The sequence below is a fragment of the Heterodontus francisci genome, chromosome 7, assembly GCF_036365525.1.
Source record: "Heterodontus francisci isolate sHetFra1 chromosome 7, sHetFra1.hap1, whole genome shotgun sequence".
Lineage (NCBI taxonomy): Eukaryota > Metazoa > Chordata > Chondrichthyes > Heterodontiformes > Heterodontidae > Heterodontus > Heterodontus francisci.
The window spans coordinates 136921204-136941304 of NC_090377.1; the positions used below are offsets into that span (position 1 = coordinate 136921204).

The 20101-nt window shown below is 47.2% G+C and overlaps 1 protein-coding gene across 1 annotated transcript in view; it reads left to right on the top strand.

Annotated features, from left to right (window-relative positions):
* Positions 1 to 20101, top strand: part of LOC137372426 (uncharacterized) — a 107208-nt gene that overhangs the window by 38288 nt on the left and 48819 nt on the right. The window contains exons 14-16 of the mRNA XM_068036313.1: positions 227 to 1447; positions 1656 to 1763; positions 6515 to 6657. Of these exons, the coding sequence (XP_067892414.1) occupies positions 227 to 1447; positions 1656 to 1763; positions 6515 to 6657 (1472 nt within the window). The remainder of the gene's footprint in view (positions 1 to 226; positions 1448 to 1655; positions 1764 to 6514; positions 6658 to 20101) is intronic.

A 20101-nucleotide genomic window follows, 5' to 3' on the forward strand; every position in this document is an offset into this window, starting at 1 on the left:
TTGTATGTCAATCTTTCATGGTCACTTTTTCCTAGTTCAGGCCCCACAAATTTCCAGATTCATTCAGCTCCATTTCACAACCTGCCTTTGTGTTTTTCTGGGTTCTCACACTGTCTTTTTAAATCAATTTCACAGGGTTTTAGAAGGGAAGGATTTGCAGCTGTGAAATGCAAAGCAAACATCAGAACACAATCTGAAGGTGTCGCCTAAATCATCGGAACCCTAATATCACCGGATTTTGAACATGAAAGGAAGGAGCACTGATCACAGTGGGGAGAAATCGTACACGTGTTCTGTGTGTGGACGAGGTTTCAGCCGATCATCTGGCCTGTTGAAACACAAGCGCAGTCACACTGGGAAGAAACCATGTAAATATGGGGACTATGGAAAGGGATTAAATTGTCCAATTGAGTTGGAAACTCATCCACACAGTCACACCCTGGAGAGGCCATACACCTGCTCCGAGTGTGGAAAGGGATTTACTAGTTCATCCGACCTGCTGAGACATCAGCGAGTTCACACTGGGGAGAGGCCGTTCACCTGCTCCGTGTGCGAGAAGGGATTCACTAGTTCATCCGACCTGCTGAGACACCAGCGAGTTCACACTGGGGAGAGGCCATTCACCTGCACCAAGTGTGGGAAGGGATTCACTACTTCGTGCAGCCTTCTGAGACACCAGCGAGTTCACAGTGGGGAGAGGCCATTCATCTGCTCAGAGTGTGGGAAGGGATTCACTACTTCGTGCAACCTTCTGACACACCAGCGAGTTCACACTGGGGAGAGGCCGTTCACCTGCTCAGAGTGTGGGAAGGGATTTACCCTGTCATCCCACCTGCTGACACACCAGCGAGTTCACTCTGATGAGAGACTATTCAGGTGTTCTCTTTGTAGGACTGGGTTCAAGCGATCATCTGAACTCACTGTACACCAGCGCACTCACACTGGGGAGAGGCCATTCACTTGCTCCATGTGTGGGAAGGGATGTACTAGTTCATCTGATCTGCTGAGACACCAGCGAGTTCACAGTGGGGAGAGGCCGTTCACCTGCTCCAAGTGTGGAAAGGGATTCACTACTTCATGCAGCCTTCTGAGACACCAGCGAGTTCACAGTGGGGAGAGGCCATTCACCTGCTCAGAGTGTGGGAAGGGTTTCACTACTTCATCCCACCTGCTGACACACCAGCGAGTTCACACTGACGAGAGACCATTCAGGTGTTCTCATTGCAGGATTGGGTTCAAGCGATCATCTGAACTCACTGTGCACCAGCGCACTCACACTGGGGAGAGGCCATTCACTTGCTCAGTGTGTGGGAAAAGGTTCACTCGGTCATCCCACCTTATAACACACCAGCGACTTCATATTGTGGAGAGACCGTTCACCTGCTCAGAGTGTGGGAAGGGATTCAGTATTTCATCCAACCTGCTGAAACACCAGCGAGTTCACAAGTAACTTTGGGATGAGAAATTTATGCCACATAGCAGATTTCAAACATTGGTTTCTTCCTTTCCGACCTTCACCAAAAGACCGGTTTTTCCAAAAAAAAAAAAATTGGATCTGTCAGTTCCAATTTATTTTCTTTTTTTAAAGCTGTCCAATCACAAAGCTGCCCGGAGGTCTTTTCACCTGATTTTAAGTTGTGTTTATTTTTTTATAGTCTTCCACCTCGTTGGAAATGAACTTTAACTGGAAAAGCAAGTCAATGAAAGCGCATATTCCTTTGCAACCTCAGTGTGACAATAATCTGTGCATGACTAAAACGGAGGTGTGTGTGTGTATACGCATCAATTCCCAATGTTCGTTTTTGCCTTCATGGGATATCTTAGCAGAAAACACCTAAGAACTGGCGCAGCTCATTTGACATGGTTTAAAATGAATGGTGCAGGTACATTAGCTGGCAAGTTGCTGGTCTGCAACAAAAACATTGATCTGTCAATAGGAATTCAAAACTTGTTTCCATTTACACAGCAGTGTGAAGTAATTTCTGAAAACCCTGCACAAACTGGTTACTGCATGTGAATATCCTGCAGTGAGCATGAGCTGTATAAACTTATGTCCTGTGCTGTGTAGCAACTGAAGTGATCTGGAATTTCCACTTATCGGTTTGCTCAGGTGTAGGGCTGAGTTCCATCCATTGCGCTTCTCCCCTTTCACTGTCTACTGCCCCAGTCACATTAACCTTGAGTCAGTGTAAAGCTTTCTTTTGCACCATTGTGATGCAAGGCAAGGACTATAACTCTGGCCATCTTTCTTCAGTGTGTGGTTTGGCATTACTTAAGATTATCTGGAAAATGCTGTCCTGCACCACGAATGCTGTGCAATAGTTTCAGTGCAACTATACTGTGAGCTCTCTGCAGTCGCTATAAATGGTCTGTGTCAGCTTCTGAGGCTGATAGCACACTGTACATACATGTACAGTGTATTGTACTATCCCTCTCCAAGCCAACACAATAGTTATGATTTTGAGCTCAGCTTGCTGTTAAATGCAGCTGCCATTGCACCAGTTGCTGCAGTAGAACAGGAGCCAGAAGTGTTCATCACTGTTGGGATGCACAGCTGCATTGTCACAGGGTCATTACCAAAATTTTAAGCTTCATTTGGGGATGATGCAACAGAGCCTCAGACATGTTACTGTAGCAGTCATTGTTGGCTGTCCCTCAATTCGATGATATCTACTCAAGGTTGTGAGTTTCTGCCATGGGTCTTCAGGTGATCTTGACCCACAGATCTTTGGGCACATAGGGCAGGACGTCCTACAAGGTAGTGGGACCTAGAAGTACAACTATTACACAATAGTTGGATCCTTTGATGAGGAAAACCACATTTTTAATCAGTTTTCATTAAATTGTGATGAGATCTGTGCTGCAAACAAGATTATTTTAGTTTAGAATCTTTATCATGACTATTTTATATTATAAAATCTACCATGAGTCATGTTATTTAAAAACAAGCATACTGTCTATAGAGATACCACATTTGCTGAAGTTAATTAGGTTAATTTCGTCTTTTGTCGAAAAGAAAATTGGGTCAGAAGGATCAGATGCTCCTAACAGAATGTATGTGATATTCCAGTTCATTTAAGTTAATGGACAGCAAATTGGGCAGAGTGCATAACTGGCATACAATCCTCCCTAAAAGGCAAACTGCTCCAGATGCTGGAAGTCTGAAATAAAAACAAAAAGTGCTGGGATTACTCAGCAGTTCTGGCAGCATCTGTGGAGAGAGAAGCAAAGTTAATGTTTCGGGTCTGTGACCTTTCATCACAAAAAATGAAAGGTCACAGACCTGAAACGTTAACTTTGCTTCTCTCGCCACAGATGCTGTCAGACCTGCTGAGTGACACCAGCACTTTGTTTTTACATACAATCCTCCCTATCTGGTTTTGCTCTCTGCTTCATTCGGGTGATTATGTATGTCACAGCACAAAATAATAAAAATTGCCCTGCTTCTGTTCAAGTTTCTGCATTGTCAATGTCTCATAAATGTTTACTTATTAATTTATATACCTTCTGATTTGTGCATAGCACTTACCAAGGTACCAGAATTTGCCATCCGGTTTGCTTATAAATATTGCTTTCCATTAAAGTTGACACATATTCACAGAACACCTTTTACATGAGCAATCTATAAATAGGCAGAAGCAGGACATTGAGAACGTGAAGCTCTGTAAAACCAATCAGCTGTCAGTTAAGTAAGTCTCATGAAATTGTATGCTGAGCCCACTGCAATTTTATCCATTACATAAAATTGTACAAAATTTTAATGTTTCAAGTTTGATTCAATAACAATGCTATAGTTACATGATTTCTTCGGCCACTAATTTTTAGACATTTTGGTCTTTGGCCACTCTCATCCATGCATTTGGTACTTGTTTTGTGAAATACTATTCGTGCTCAACTGCTGGATAACTCTGATTACATTGATAACGTGTTTATACATGTCTAAAGTGTCTGTGTGCCCAGACTTAACTAAGTTGTGATTTGTAACTAATAAATGATATTTCGGGCATGACTTGTAGCGTGGTATCTTAATGATTTGTTAAGAAAGATTTAATTTACTCAGCAGTTTGTGAGGAATCAAACTGAAGTTTAATGAACATAACAAATAGGAGCTGGAGGAGGCCGTTTGGCCTTTCGAGCCTGTTCTGCCATTCACCCAGATCATGGCTGATTTCCACCTCAACTCCACCATCCTGAAGTAGCCCCATATCCATTAATTACCTTACTACCCAAAAATCTATCAGTCTCTGTCTTAAATATACTCAACAACTGAGCAGCTACAGCTCCCTGGGGTGGACAATTCTAAAGATTCACAATCCTTTCTGTGAAGAAATTTCTCCTTATCTCACAAGAACAGAAGAAATGGGAGCAGAAGTAGACCGGATAGCCCATCGAGCCTGCTTCACCATTCAATATGATTATGGCTGATCTAGGGCTTCAATTCCACTTTCCTGCCTGCTCCCCATATCCCTTGATTCACTGTGAGATCAAAAAACTTTAAATGTATTCAATGATGGAGCATCCACAACCCTCTGGAGTAGAGAATTCCAAAGATTCACAACCCTTTGAGTATAGTAATTTCCCCTCATCTCAGTCCTGAATGATTGACCCCTCATGCTGACATTGTGCCCCCACGTTCTAGATTCTCTGACCAGTGGAAACAATCTCTCAGCTTCTACCCTTTCAAGCCCTTTCAGAATCTTGTATGTCTCGATTAGATCGCCTCTCATTCTTCTAAATTCCAGAGAATATAGGCCCAATTTGCTCAGCCTCTCATCAGAGGACAGCCCCCTCATCCCAGGGACCAATTTAGTCAATCTTAGCTGCACTGCCTCCAGTGCAAGTATATCCTTTCTTAAATTTGGAGACCAAAACTGCACACAGTATTCCAGGTGTGGTCTCACCAATGCCCTGTACAATTTTAATAAGACTTTTTTATTCCTGTACTCAAACCCCTTGCAATAAAAGCCAACATGCCATCTGACTTCCTAATCGCCTGCTGCACCAGCGTATTAACTTTGTGTGTTCCTTGTACGAGTACCCCCAAGTCTCCCTGAACGTCAACACTTACCAGATTCACACATTAAAAAAATTATTCTGCTTTTCTATTTTTATGACTTAAGTGAACAACTTCACACTTCCTTACGTTATACTCCATTTGCCATCTTGTTGTTCACTCACTTATCCTGTCTATATCACTTTGCAGCCTCTCGACATCCTCCCCACAGCTCACCTTTCCACTGAGCGTTGTATCATCAGAAAACTTAGATACATTACTCTCTGTCTGTTCATCCAAGTCATTAATATAGACTGTAAATAGCTGAAGCCCCAGCATTGATCCTTGTGGCACCCCACTATTCACTGCTTGTCAACGTCATGCCACATCTATGCCCACTTTCTGCTTCCTGACTGTCAACCAATCCTCTATACATGCCAATATATTACCCCCAACACCATGAGCCCTTATTGTGCCTATTAATCTTTTCTGTGGCACCTTATCAAATGCCTTTTGAAAATCCAGTTATACTATATCTACTGGTTCCCCTTTATCTACCCTGCTAGTTATATCCTCAACAAACTCTAATAAATGTGTTAAACAGGATCTCCCTTTAGTAAAAGAAATGAAAGGAAATAAAGGAATGAAACCGGACGGACCATCCGGTATCGACCTAGGCACCGGAAATGACAATGGCAAACCCAATCCTGTCGACCCTGCAAAGTCCTCCTTACTAACATCTGGGGGCTTGTGCCAAAGTTGGGAGAGCTGTCCCACAGACTAGTCAAACAACAGCCTGACATAGTCATACTCACGGAATCATACCTTACAGACAATGTCCCAGACACTGCCATCACCATCCCAGGGTATGTCCTGTCCCACCGGCAGGACAGACCCATCAGAGGTGGTAGCACAGTGGTATACAGTAGAGAGGGAGTTGCCCTGGGAGTCCTCAACATCGACTCCGGACCCCATGAAGTCTCATGGCATCAGGTCAAACATGGGCAAGGTAACCTCCTACTGATTACCACCTACCGCCCTCCCTCAGCTGATAAGTCAGTACTCCACCATGTTGAACACTTAGCGGAAGCATTGAGGGTGGCAAGGGCACAAAATGTACTCTGTGTGGGGGACTTCAATGTCCATCACATGGCTCGGTAGCACCACTACTGACCGAGCTGTCTGAGTCCTAAAGGACATAGCTGCTGGAGTGGCTCTGCGGCAGGTGGTGCGGGAACCAACACGAGGGAAAAAAATACTTGACCTTGTCCTCACCAATCAGCCTGCTGCAGATGCGTCTGTCCATGACTTTATTGGTAGGAATGACTACCGCACAGTCCTTGTGGAGACATTGAGGGTACCGTCCATCGTGTTGTGTGGCACTATCACCGTGCTAAATGGGATAGATTTCGAATAGATCTAGCAATGCAAAACTGGACCGCAATTGTTGACAACGCGATCGGTAGGTGGCGCTGTTTTGGCACATGAGCAGACACAGCATGTGCCACGAAAACGTCACAGCCTGCGACTGTAGCAGCTGCCAGGACTAAAGATGGCGCTGCTCAAAAAATCACAGAGATGAAACCGAACAAACACGTGGAAGAGTACAATGGCCGGAGTGAGAGAGTGGAGCGGGTTGGGGAGAGCAGCGCGGGAGAGCAGCGGTAGCGGTAGCGGTGCCGGGGGGGAGAAAGAGGGAGAGGGGGGGGGGGCGAAAGAGGGAGGGGGGAGAAAGAGGGAGGGGGGGAGAAAGAGGGATGGGGGGAGAAAGAGGGAGGGGGGGAGAAGAGGGAGGGGGAGAAAGGGGGGAGAAAGGAGAAGAGGGAGGGGGAGAAGAGGGAGAGGGAGGGGGAAAGAGGAGAGAGGGGGGAGAGGGAGAGGGGGGAGAAAGGGGGAGAGGGAGGGGGGAGAAACGGGGAGAGGGAGGGGGGAGGAAAGGGGGAGAGGGAGGGGGAGAAAGGGGGAGAGGGAGGGGGGAGAAAGGGGGAGAAAAGGGGGAGAGGGAGGGGGAGAGCTGGGGGAAGTGGGGGGGAGAGAGGGGAGGGAGAGGGAGGAAGGGGAGAGAGTGGGGGAGAGGGAGGGAGGGGAGGGAGAGGGAGGAAGGGGAGAGAGTAGGGGGGGGGGGGGAGAAGGGGAGAGAGTGGGGGGGGGGAGCAGCGGAACGGAAGAGGAGTGCCTTTTTCTGTGCATGCGCCATAAACACAACAGCAAAAGACTTACTGGCCAGTCCCTGGACCCGGTGACATCAAGGTCTTCGCACGCTCGCTCCCCGCGGCTCTCGACGGCCTCTCGCTTCCGGCCCTCTCCATTCAGCCGTTCCCTCCAGCTGCGGATGCCCAATCCAGTTGCTTTCTCCCCTACCCCAGTTGCTTTCTCTACTTCTCCACAGTACTTCAGGCATTGCAACTGTCTGGTCCCTGCATTTTGCATGCTCCTCTCCCCCACCCCTCCCCGCTCTCCCCACCCCTCCCCCTCTTCACCCACCCCTCCCCCTCTTCACCCACCCCTCCCCCTCTTCACCCACCCCCCCTTTACCCCCCTACCTCCACCATAGTTGAATATCTGAAGTGCAGTTGCAAAGTCGGGGAAATAGCATGCAAAACAAAACCTCAACAATTCTGGGCTTAATTATTGAAAAGTTTTATTAAGTTCATTAAGTATCCGAGGAACTGCTGTGCATGGATACATGAGTGTTGTGTCCAGCATTCCCATTAGACAGACAGGCCGAGTCTCTGCTATGCACAGCTAAAGAGATTGTTCCTGGAGAGCCTTGTGGTGAATGAACGCTTGGCTCTCTATTCCACTACTGTATTGTCCATGTGAAGAAGGCAAAGTCACAAGAGTCTGAGCTCAGTCTATTCTTGGTGAATGTTCCCCAAGCGCATCCCAATGTGCATTCCCAATTCATCCATAAATGCAATGTTCCTTTCCACATCGTGATGAGCTCCGCAGCATGATCCAGTTGCCTTCGTTGCTTGAATGCTGACCGTAAGTCTCGAGGATTGTTTTCTCGACGGCATGTTTTACATGAAAAGAAGAAAAGCAAATCAGAGTCAGAGCTTCCCTCCCTCCATCCACTGAAATTACTGTTGTGCACACCTTTTTAAGTTCTGCAGTGAAGGCACCAATTGATAACATCGCCAATGAAGCACTTATTACCCACCTCAGATGCAGGAATCATCACATCCTTGCGTCATCTCCTGCACTGCCTCCTTTGCTGGAATGCCGTCCTTAAGTGTCAAGGATTGTTTTCTCAAGGGCACATTTTACACGAAAGGAAATAATGAAAGAACATCAGTGTCAGAGCTTCCCTCCCTCCAATGAAATTACTGTTGCGCATGCTTTATGCTCTGCAGTATAGGCCAATGAATCACTTAGTACCCACCTCAGCTGTAGGAGTCAGGATGATGTAACTGCCCCTATCTCGTGATGGTTCAATGCTGCTCTCAGGGAAAACATGAATGATGTGAGGGTGCTGGAAAAAGAAGCACATTTCTTTTGGACTATGAACATAAAGCAGGCCATTTAGCCCAGCTGTTCCCTGCTAGTGGTTATGCTACTCATGCGTCTTCCCATCCATTCCCATTTAATCCTGCCTACTACTATCAGCATCATCTTCCATTTCTTTCACTCTTATCTACCTTTGCCTTAAAGCAACACTGAGGATGGAGAATGGTGTGGCTGCACTCCCACCTCACCAGTTGTGTACGCAGCAAGAGCATTCACATTTGTGCTGCCACTGGACACGGCATGCTTGTTTCTTTTAGTGCTCAGTCTCTTCTTGCTGAATGTTCCCCAAGTGCTTGACCCCTTTGGACGCCTTTTCTGCTTGACAGGCAGCAGCTGGCAATTGCGGAGTCTCACAAGGCTCTGCATGGTTGTTTCAAGGGCGGATGGGGAAACATGTGGCTGTGTGTCCACGTGCACTGCTTGGATGGTGCAGGAACAGGTAACTGTGTAACTGAACAGCAAGGAGAGGGTACCGCAGGTGGGGGAAGTGGAGCTTTGAACAGGCAGGCATATGTATGGTCCATCAGATCATTAGGCCAGGGGGTGAAACGCTCAGGATCCATGGATTGTGGCACGCGACTGATGTCCAGCGCGTGGCCACCTCCATCCGAAGGTGCTTCCGGGCAATTGTTGGGCAAATTAATTGGCTCCATCTCATCAGCCAGTCCTTGTGTTTATGGCGCATGCACAGAAAAAGGCACTCCCCTTCCGCTCCGCTGCTCCCCCCCGACCTCCCTTCCCCCCTCCCTCCCGACATCCCTTCCCCCCCCCGTCCCTCCCTTCCTCCTTTCCCCCCCTCCCCCCCGACCTCCCTTCCCCCCCCTTCCCTTCCCTCCTTTCCCCCCCTCCCTTCCCTCTTTCCCCCCCCATCCCTCCCTTCTTCCCGTCCCTCCCTTCCCTCCTTTCCCCCCTCCCCCCCGACCTCCCTTCTTCCCCCCGTCCGTCCCTCCCTTCCCCCCCCCGTCCCTCCCTACCTTCCCCCCTACCTTCCCTCCTTCCTTCCCCCCACCTTCCCTCCTTCCTTCCTTCCCCCTTCCCTCCTCCATTCCTTCCCCCCCTTTCCTCCTCCCCTTCCCTCCTCCCTTCCCTCCTCCCCTCCCTTCCCCCCTTCTCTCCTCCCTTCCCCCCTTCTTTCCTCCCTTCCCCCCTCCCTTCCCTCCTCCCTTCCCCCCCTCCCTTCCCTCCTCCCTTCCCTCCCTCCCTTCCCTCCTTTCCCCCCCTCCCCCCGACCTCCCTTCCCCCCCCGTCCCTCCCTCCCTTCCCCCCACCTTCCCCCCTACCTTCCCTCTTTCCCCCCCTACCTTCCCTCCTTCCTTCCCCCCACCTCCCTCCTTCCTTCTTCCCCCCCATCCCTCCTCCCTCCCTTCCCTCCTCCCCTCCCTTCCCCCCTTCTCTCCTCCCTTCCCCCCCTTCCCTCCTCCCTTCCCCCCCTCCCTTACCCCCCTCCCTTCCCTCCTCCCTTCCCCCCCCTCCCCCCCTCCCTTCCCTCCCCTCCCTTCCCCTCCCTCCCCTCCCTTCCCCTCCCTTGAAATGTATTTTCAGAGCAACTTACCTTGGAACAATCTCCTCTGTCTAATAAAAATGAAGCAAATGTCCAAAATGACTAAATAATTGAGATAAAATGCCCGACGAAACCTCTCCTCCTTCCATTTTCAAAAACTCGCGCCGAAGCTTTTGGAAGATTGACGCACATGCGCACACGGTCCTCAGGCCCTCTGCGCATGCGCTGCGGTCCGGATTGTCAGGACCAGATTCCGCATGCGCAAAGGCCAACCTGGCGTGTTCCCTGAGGAAGATGACGTTACGCGATGACGTCGTCTGCGCATGCGCAAACTGGTCCTGGCAATCCGGACAGCAGCGCATGCGCAGAGGACCCGAGACCGTGTGCGCATGTGCGCACCGCGGCGCATTCTGATGACGTAGCGTTGTCATCAATCACTTTGGCAAAACTGGGCATCCATGAGGCGCTGTGGGCCATCAGCAGCAGCAGAATTGTACTCAACCACAATCTGTAACCTCATGGCCCGGCATATCCCCCCTCTACCATTACCATCAAGCCAGGAGACCAACCCTGGTTCAATGAAGCGTGCAGGAGGGCATGCCAGGAGCAGCACCAGGCATACCTCAAAATGAGCTGTCAACCTGGTGAAGCTACAACCCAGGACTACTTGCATGCCAAACTGCGTAAGCAGCATGCGATAGACAGAGCTAAGCCATCCATAACCAACAGATCAGATCTCAGCTCTGCAGTCCTGCCACATCCAGCCCGTGAATGGTGGTGGACAATTAAACAATTAACTGGAGGAGGTGGCTCCACAAATATCCCCGTCCTCAATGATAGGGGGGAGCCCAGCACATCAGTGCGAAAGATAAAGCTGAAGCATTTGCAACAGTCTTCAACAATAAGTGCCAAGTTGATGATCCATCTCGGCCTCCTCCTGAAGTCCCAGCATCACAGATGCCAGACTTCAGCCAATTCGATTCACTCCGCATGATATCAAGAAATGACTGAAGGAACTGGATGCTGCAAAAGGTATGGGCCCTGACAATATTCCAGAAATAGTATTGAAGACCTGTGTTCCAGAACTTGCCGCGCCCCTAGCCAAGCTGTTCCAGTACAGCTACAACACTGGCATCTGCCCTGCAATGTGAAAAATTGCCCAGGTATGTCCTGTACTCAAAAATCAGGACAAGTCCAACCCGGCCAATTACCGCCCCATCAGCCGACTCTCAATCATCAGTAAAGTGATGGAACGGTGTCATCAACAATGCCATCAAACGGCACTTGCTTAGCAATAACCTGGTCAGTGACGCTCAGTTTGTGTTCCGCCAGGGCCACTCAGCTCCTGACCTCATTACAGCCTTGGTTCAAACATGGACAAAACAGCTGAACTCAAGAGGTGAGGTGAGAGTGACTTCCCTTGACATCAAGGCAACATTTGACTGAGTATGGCATAAAGGTGCCCTAGCAAAACTGAGGTCAATGTGAATCAGGGGAAAACCCTCCGCTAGCTGGCGTCCTACCTAGCGCAAAGGAAGAAGGTTGTAGTTGTTGGAGGTCAATCATCTGAGCTCCAGGACATCACTGCAGGAGTTCCTCAGTGTAGTGTCCGAGGCCCAACCATCTTCAGCTGCTTCATCAATGACCTTCCTTCAATCATAAGGTCAGAAGTGGGGATGTTCGCTGATGATTGCACAATGTTCAGCACCATTCGTGACTCCTCAGATACTGAAGCAGTCCGTGTAGAAATGCAACAAGACCTGGACAATATCCAGGCTTGGGCTGATAAGTGGCAAGTAACATTCGCGCCACATAAGTGCCAGGCAATGACCATCTCCAACAAGAGAGAATCTAAACATCTCCCCTTGACATTCAACGGCATTACCATCGCTGAATCCCCCACTATCAACATCCTAGGGCTACCAAGAGCAGGTCAGAGGCTAGGAATCCCTGAGGCGAGTAACTCCCCTGCTGACTCCCCAAAGCCTGTCCACCATCAACACGGCACAAGTCAGGAGTGTGATGGAATACTCTCCATTTGCCTGGATGGCTGCAGCTCCAACAACACTCAAGAGGCTCGACACCATCCAGGACAAAGCAGCCCGCTTGATTGGCACCCCATCTACAAACATTCACTCCCTTCACCACCGATGCACAGTGGCAGCAGTGTGTACCATCTACAAGATGCACTGCAGCAATGCACCAAGGCTCCTTAGACAGCACCTTCCAAACCCACGACCTCTACCAACTAGAAGGACAAGGGCAGCAAATACATGGGAACACCACCACCTGCAAGTTCCCCTCCAAGTCACACACCATCCTGACTTGGAACTATATCGCCGTTCCTTCACTGTCGCTGGGTCAAAATCCTGGAACTCCCTTCCTAAAAGCACTGTGGGTGTACCTACCCCAAATGGACTGCAGCGGTTCAAGAAGGCAGCTCACCACCACCTTCTCAAGGGCAATTCAAGATGGGCAATAAATGCTGGCCTGGCCAGCATCGCCCACATCCCATGAATTGAATAAAAAAAATCCATGCTGACATGCTCTGATCACACTATACTTTTCCAAGTGCATTGTTAAGACTTTAATAATTTCCAGCATCTTCCCAATGACTGATAGGCTAACTCACCTGTACTTCCCTGTTTTCTCTGTCCATTCTTTCCTGAAAAGCGATGTCACATTTGCCACCTTCCAATCTGGTGGTAATGTTCCTGAATCTAAGAAATTCTGGAAAAACATAGCTAGTGCATCCACCATCTTTGCAGCTATCTCTTAGGACCCTAGGGTGTCGGCCATCTGGTCTGGGGGACTTGTCTGATATTTGTCCTTCAAATTTCTCCAATAATTTGTTCTCAACGGATATTAATTCCCATTTCCTTAATTTTCTCACTTTTTTTAGACCTAGGTTACTGGCTATTCCTGGTATGGAACTTCCGGCTTCTACTGTGAAGACAGATACAAAATATTTGTTCAATGCCTCTGCCCATTTCCTCATTCCCCATGATGATATTTCCTGTCTCTGCCTCTAAGGGACCAATGTCTACTTTAGCTACTCTCTTCCTTTTTATGTACTTATAAAAGCTCTTACAGTCTGTTTTTATATTGCTGGATAGTTTACTCTCATTCTGTTTTTTTTCCCTTTTTATCAACTTGTTTCTAAAGCACTCCAAATCCTCAGACTTGCTACTTTTTTTTTGCAATATTGTAAGCCTCTTTTTTCTGACACACCCCTTAACTTCCTAAGTGAGCTACAGATGGTTTTTTCTTGATGTGTTTTTGTTTTTGAATGGAATGTACTTTTGTTGAACCCTTTGAATTGTTTCTTTAAATGTTTCCCACTGTTCATTTACTGCCATACCTTCCAGTCTATTTACCCAATTAACCTTAGCCAGTTCTCCCCTCATACCCTCGTAATTGGCTTTGTTTAAGTTTAAGATTCTTGTTTGTGATTGAAATGTGTCACTTTGAACTTAACATGAAATTCAATGGTATTGTGATCAATATTTCCCAGTGGATCTTTTACTATGACTTTGCTTATTAATCCTGCTTCATTACACAATACGAGACCCAAGATAGCTTTATCCCTGGTCGGTTGTCAGTCCTAAATGGCGGACCCCTTATCCTGACACTGTGATCTGAGTTCTAAGTTTCCCAGCCGGAGGAAACAATTTCTCAGCATCCACCCTGCCAAGTCCCTGAAGAATTTATGTTGTTTCAGTCAGATCACTTCTCATTCTTCTAAACTCCGGGGAATATAAGCTTAGTCTACTCAATCTCTCCTCATCAGAGGAGATGTAGCATAGTGGTTATGTTACTGAATTCGTAATCCAGAGGTTTGGACTAATGAACAAAGAACAAAGAACAGTACAGCACAGGAACAGGCCATTCGGCCCTCCAAGCCTGCGCCGATCTTGATGCCTGCCTAAACTAAAACCTTCTGCACTTCCGGGGACCGTATCCCTCTATTCCCATCCTATTCATGTATTTGTCAAGATGCCTCTTAAACGTGATGATCGTACCTGCTTCCACCATCTCCCCCGGCAGCAAGTTCCAGGCACTCACCACCCTCTTTGTAAAGAACTTGCCTTGCACATCCCCTCTAAACTTTGCCCTCTCACCTTAAACCTATGTCCCCTAGTAACTGAATCTTCCACCCTGGGAAAAAGCTTCTGACTATCCACTCTGTCCATGCCACTCATAACTTTATAAACCTCTATCATGTCACCCCTCCACCTCCGTCGTTCCAGTGAAAACAATCCCAGTTTATCCAACCTCTCCTCATAGCTAATGCCCTCCAGACCAGGCAACATCCTGGTAAAGCTCTTCTGTACCCTCTCCAAAGCCTCTACGTCCTTCTGGTAGTGTGGGAACCAGAATTGCACACAATATTCTAAGTGTGGCCTAACTAAAGTTCTGTACAGCTGCAGCATGACTTGCCAATTTTTATACTCTATGCCCTGACCGATGAAGGCAAGCATGCCGTATGCCTTCTTGACTACTTTATCCACCTGCGTTGCCACTTTCAGTGACCTGTGGACCTGTACGCCCAGATCTCTCTGCCTGTCAATACTCCTAAGGGTTCTGCCATTTACTGTATACTTCCCACCTGTATTAGATATTGCAAAATGCATTACCTTACATTTGTCCGGATTAAACGCCATCTGCCATTTCTCCGCCCAAGTCTCCAACCGATCTATATCCTGCTGTATCCTCTGACAATCCTCATCACTATCCGCAACTCCACCAACCTTTGTGTCGTATGCAAACTTACTAATCAGACCAGCTACATTTTTCTCCAAATCATTTATATATACTACAAAGAGCAAAGGCCCCAGCACTGATCCCTGCGGAACACCACCAGTCACATCCCTCCATTCAGAAAAGCACCCTTCCACTGCTACCCTCTGTCTTCTACGACAGAGCCAGTTCTGTATCCAACTTGCCAGCTCACCTCTGATCCTGTGTGACTTCACCTTTTGTACCAGTCTGCCATGAGGGACCTTGTCAAAGGCTTTACTGAAGGCCATATAGATAACATCCACTGCTCTTCCTTCATCAATCATCTTCGTCACTTCCTCAAAAAACTGAATCAAATTAGTGAGACACGACCTCCCCTTCACAAAACCATGCTGCCTCTCGCTAATAAGTTCGTTTGTTTCCAATTGGGAGTAAATCCTGTCCCGAAGAATCCTCTCTAATAGTTTCCCTACCACTGATGTAAAGTTCACCGGCCTATAATTTCCTGGATTATCCTTGCTACCCTTCTTAAACAAAGGAACAACATTGGCTATTCTCTGGGACCTCACCTGTAGCCAATGAGAATGCAAAGATTTCTGTCAAGGACCCAGCAATTTCTTCCCTTGCATCCCTTAGTCTTCTGGGGTAGATCCCATCAGGCCCTGTGGACTTATCTACCTTAATGCTTTGCAAGACACCCAACACCCCCTTTTTGATAATGAGATGACTGAGACTATCTACACTCCCTTCCCTAGGCTCATCGTCCACCAAGTCCTTCTCTTTGGTGAATACTGATGCTAAGTACTCACATAGTACCTCGCCCATTTCCTCTTCTCGGTCCTTGAGCGGGCCAACCCTTTCCCTCGTTACCCTCTTGCTCTTTATATATGTATAAAAAGCCTTGGGATTATCCTTAATCCTGTTTGCCAATGACTTTTCATAACCCCTTTTAGCCCTCCTGACTCCTTGCTTAAGTTCCTTTCTACTGTCTTTATATTCCTCAAGGGATTCGTCTGTTCCTCGCCTTCCAGCCCTTACAAATGCTTCCTTTTTCTTTTTGACTCGGCTCACAATATCCTGCGTTAGCCAAGGTTCCCGAAACTTGCCAAACTTATCCTTCTTCCTCACAGGAACATGCTGGTCCTGGATTCTAATCAACTGACATTTGAAAGACTCCCACATGTCAGATGTTGATTTACCCTCAAACAGCCGCCCCCAATCTAAATTCTTCAGTTCCTGCCTAATATTGTTATAATTAGCCTTCCCCCAATTTAGCACCTTCACCCGAGGACTACTCTTATCCTTATCCTTATCCACAAGTACCTTAAAACTTATGGAATTATGGTCACTGTTCCCGAAATGCTCCCCTCCTGAACCTTCGACCAGGTCCAGTATGGCCCCATCCCTAGTTGGACTATCTACAACAAAAACAAGAAATGCTGGATTCACTCAGCAGGTCTGGCAGCATCTGTGGAAAGAGAAGCAGAGTTAACGTTTCGGGTCAGTGACCCTTCTTCGGAACTGACAAATATTAGAAAAGTCACAGATTATAAACAAGTGAGGTGGGGGTTGGGCAAGAGATAACAAAGGAGAAGGTGCAGATTGGACCAGGCCACATAGCTGACCAAAAGGTCACGGAGCAAAGGCAAACAATATGTTAATGGTGTTGGACTATCTACATATTGTTTCAAGAAGCCCTCCTGGATGCTGCTTACAATTCTGCCCCATCTAAGCCCCTAGCACTCAGTGAGTCCCAGTCAATATAGGGGAAGTTAAAATCACCCACCACTACAACCCTGTTACCTTTACATCTTTCCAAAATCTGTCTACATATCTGCTCCTCTACCTCCCGCTGGCTGTTGGGAGGTCTGTCGAAAACCCCCAACATCGTGACTGCATCCTTCCTATTCCGGAGCTCCACCCATATTGCCTCGCTGCATGACCCCTCTGAGGTGTCCTCCCGCAGTACAGCTGTGATATTCTCCTTAACCAGTAATACAACTCCCCCACCCCTTTTACATCCCCCTCTATCCCGCCTGAAGCTTCTAAATCCTGGAACATTTTGCTGCCAATCCTGTCCTTCCCTCAATCAAGTCTCTGTAATAGCAACAACATCATAGTTCCAAGTACTAATCCAAGCTCTAGGTTCATCTGCCTGACCTGTTATACTTCTCGCATTGAAACAAATGCACTTCAGACCACCAGTCCCGCTGTGCTCAGCAACATCTCCCTGCCTGCTCTTCCTCTTAGTCTTACTGGCCTTATTTACTAGTTCCCCCTCATTTATTTCACTTGCTGTCCTACTGCTCTGGTTCCCACCCCCCTGCCACACTAGTTTAAATCCTCCTGAGTGATGCTAGCAAACCTCGCAGCCAGTATATTTGAGCCCCTCCAGTTTAGATGCAACCCGTCCTTCTTGTACAGGTCCCATCTGTCCCTGAAGAGATCCCAATGGTCCAGATATCTGAAACCCTCCCTTCTACACCAGCTGTTCAGCCACGTGTTTAGCTGCACTATCTTCCTATTTCTAGCCTCACTGGCACGTGGCACAGGGAGTAATCCAGAGATTACAACCCTAGAGGTCCTGACTTTTAACTTTCTACCTAATTCCCTAAACTCCCCCTGCAGGACCTCGTCACTCTTCCTGCCTATGTCATTCGTACCGATGTGTACCACAACGTCTGGCTGTTCACCCTCCCCCTTCATAATGCCCCCTGTCTGTTCAGAAACATCCTTGACCCTGGCACCAGGGAGGCAACATACCATCCTGGAGTTTCTTTCAGATTCACAGAAGCGCCTATCTGTGCCCCTGACTATAGAGTCCCCTATAACTATTGCTCTTCTGCGCTTTGTCCCTCCCTGCTGAACAACAGTGCCAGCCGTGGTGCCACTGCCCTGGCTGCTGCTGTTTTCCCCTGATTGGCCATTCCCCGCAAAAGTATCCAAAATGGTATACTTGTTAGGGAGGGGGATAGCCACAGGGGATTCCTGCACTGACTGCCTGCCCCTTCTAGCGATCACCCATCTATCTGCCTGCAACTTGGGTGTAACCACTTCTCTAAAACTCCTGTCTATGACTCTCTCTGCCACCTGCATGTTCCTAAGTGCATCCAGTTGCCACTCCAACCGATCCATGCGGTCAGTGAGGAGCTGCAACTGGGTACACTTCCTGCAGATGTAGTCGTCCGGAACACTGGAAGCATCACGGACCTCCCGCATCTCACAGGTGAAGCACTTCACCCTCTAACTGATATTTCTAGCACTAATTAATAAATTAACTTAAGATAAATAAATACTTATTAAATCCTTACTAAATTGTTATTACTATATGGTCCCTAGTGCTAGATTCCTACTATAAATATTAAATGCTAACTAAATCCAGTAATCTCCTCCCTCTGGTTTACTTACTCTACTTATGAATTAGTTAATTAGGGTTTTAATCAATTTTTATCAATGTTTTATTTTCAAATTCAGTAAAAAAAATCCCTACCAGCCAATCAGGTCACAGCTTTCCTGTGACGTCACTTTCAGTTTTTTTGACCAGAGGTAAGTTTTTTATACTTACCGGTCCGGAACTCTGCCCTCCGAGTCTTCTCCCAGTCAGCTGTGCTCTTTGGAAGCTCTGGGCTCCCCTCACTCTGAGGACAGGTAGGAAATGAAAGGAGCTCCTCGCTCCCTCCTCACCAAACTTCCTCACTTACCAAACTTCCACTGTAGTACTCTATTGCAACCCAAGTCAGCACTCCAATGCAAAATGTTGTAGAGGCATGAATTTAAATCCCACCATCCAGGTCAGTGATTTAAACTCAAATAAATAAATTTGGGATTAAAAAAGATAGTTTCATGGTCACCATTACTGATACTACCGGATTGTCTTAAAAACCCACCTGGTTCACCACTGCCCTTTAGGAAAATAAATCTGCCGTCCTCACCTGATCTGACCTTTGTGACTCTAGACCCACAGAAATGGGGTTGACTGTACCCGCCCTATGAAATGGCCCAGCAAGCAACTCAGTGGCTCACCACCACCTTCTCAAGGGCAATTAGGACTGGACAATAAATTGTGACCTTTCCAGTAATGCCTACATTCTGTTGTTACGACCGACTGCTCAAGTCAAAGCCTCCAATCAAAATATATGATTCCAATTGTGGTAGGAGAAACGCACTGTTGATTCAGTCCTGTCCTGCCACAGATCGCCCAGCATATTATTTTTAAACTTTCCAAATTAAGAAACACCCAGCCAAATTGTACCATCCAGTAACCCCAGAATGAGGCTAACAAAACCTTTAGATCAAATTATCTGTTTAATTAGAAAAACTAAATTCTTAAACACTACTGACATACAAACAACAATAAAAATGGAAAAGAAAAAGCGTCGTTGCACTCCTACCAAAGTGAAATCTTCCAATGTGGAATAGTCCAAGGTTACTTGAAGTTCTCACAAGGCGGGGGGGGGAAAGGTGTTTTAACAGTAGAGCAGTCCGTAGTCTAGTTCAGCAGTTGAATTGATGCTCTTTTCCAGCAATGAATTTCAACAATTACAGTTCAGTCGTTAAAGAAATTGGTTATTTCTTTTTAAGAAATTAATCTGGCTTGACAACAGAATTCTGAGAGTATAATGAATAAGGATTAAATAACTGAGGGAGAGCTCACATTTCCTTCAGCATATGCTGGTCCAGCTGTCTGTGTCCGTCTCTGTTAACTGTGTCTCAAAAGCCAGTTTTTCAACTAGTTTCAAAAGCCAATCAACAACAGCGTATCTCGTTTCTTTGGTCCTGAGTGGCGTAGATTTTTAGTTTCGAGATACAGCACTGAAACAGGCCCTTCGGCCCACCGAGTCTGTGCCGACCATCAACCACCCATTGATACTAATCCCACACTAATCCCATATTCCTACCACATCCCCACCTGTCCCTATATTTTCCTACCACCTACCTATACTAGGGGCAATTTATAATGGCCAATTTACCTACCAACCTGCAAGTCTTTTGGCTTGTGGGAGGAAACCAGAGCACCCGGAGAAAACCCACGCAGACACAGGGAGAACGTGCAAACTCCACACAGGCAGTACCCAGAATTGAACCTGGGTCGCTGGAGCTGTGAAGCGCAGTGGTTAGCATCGCAGTATACAGAGTAAGTTAGCTCGGGTGCGAAAAAAAACTGAAAAAGTGACGTCATAGGAAAGCTGTGACCTGATTGGCTGGTAGGGAATCTGTACCGAATTTGAAAATAAAACTGATAAAAATTGATTAAAACCCTAATTAACTAATTAATAAGTAGAGTAACTAAACCATAGGGAGGAGATTACTGTATTTAGACAGCATTTAATATTTATTGTAGAAATCTAGCACTAGGG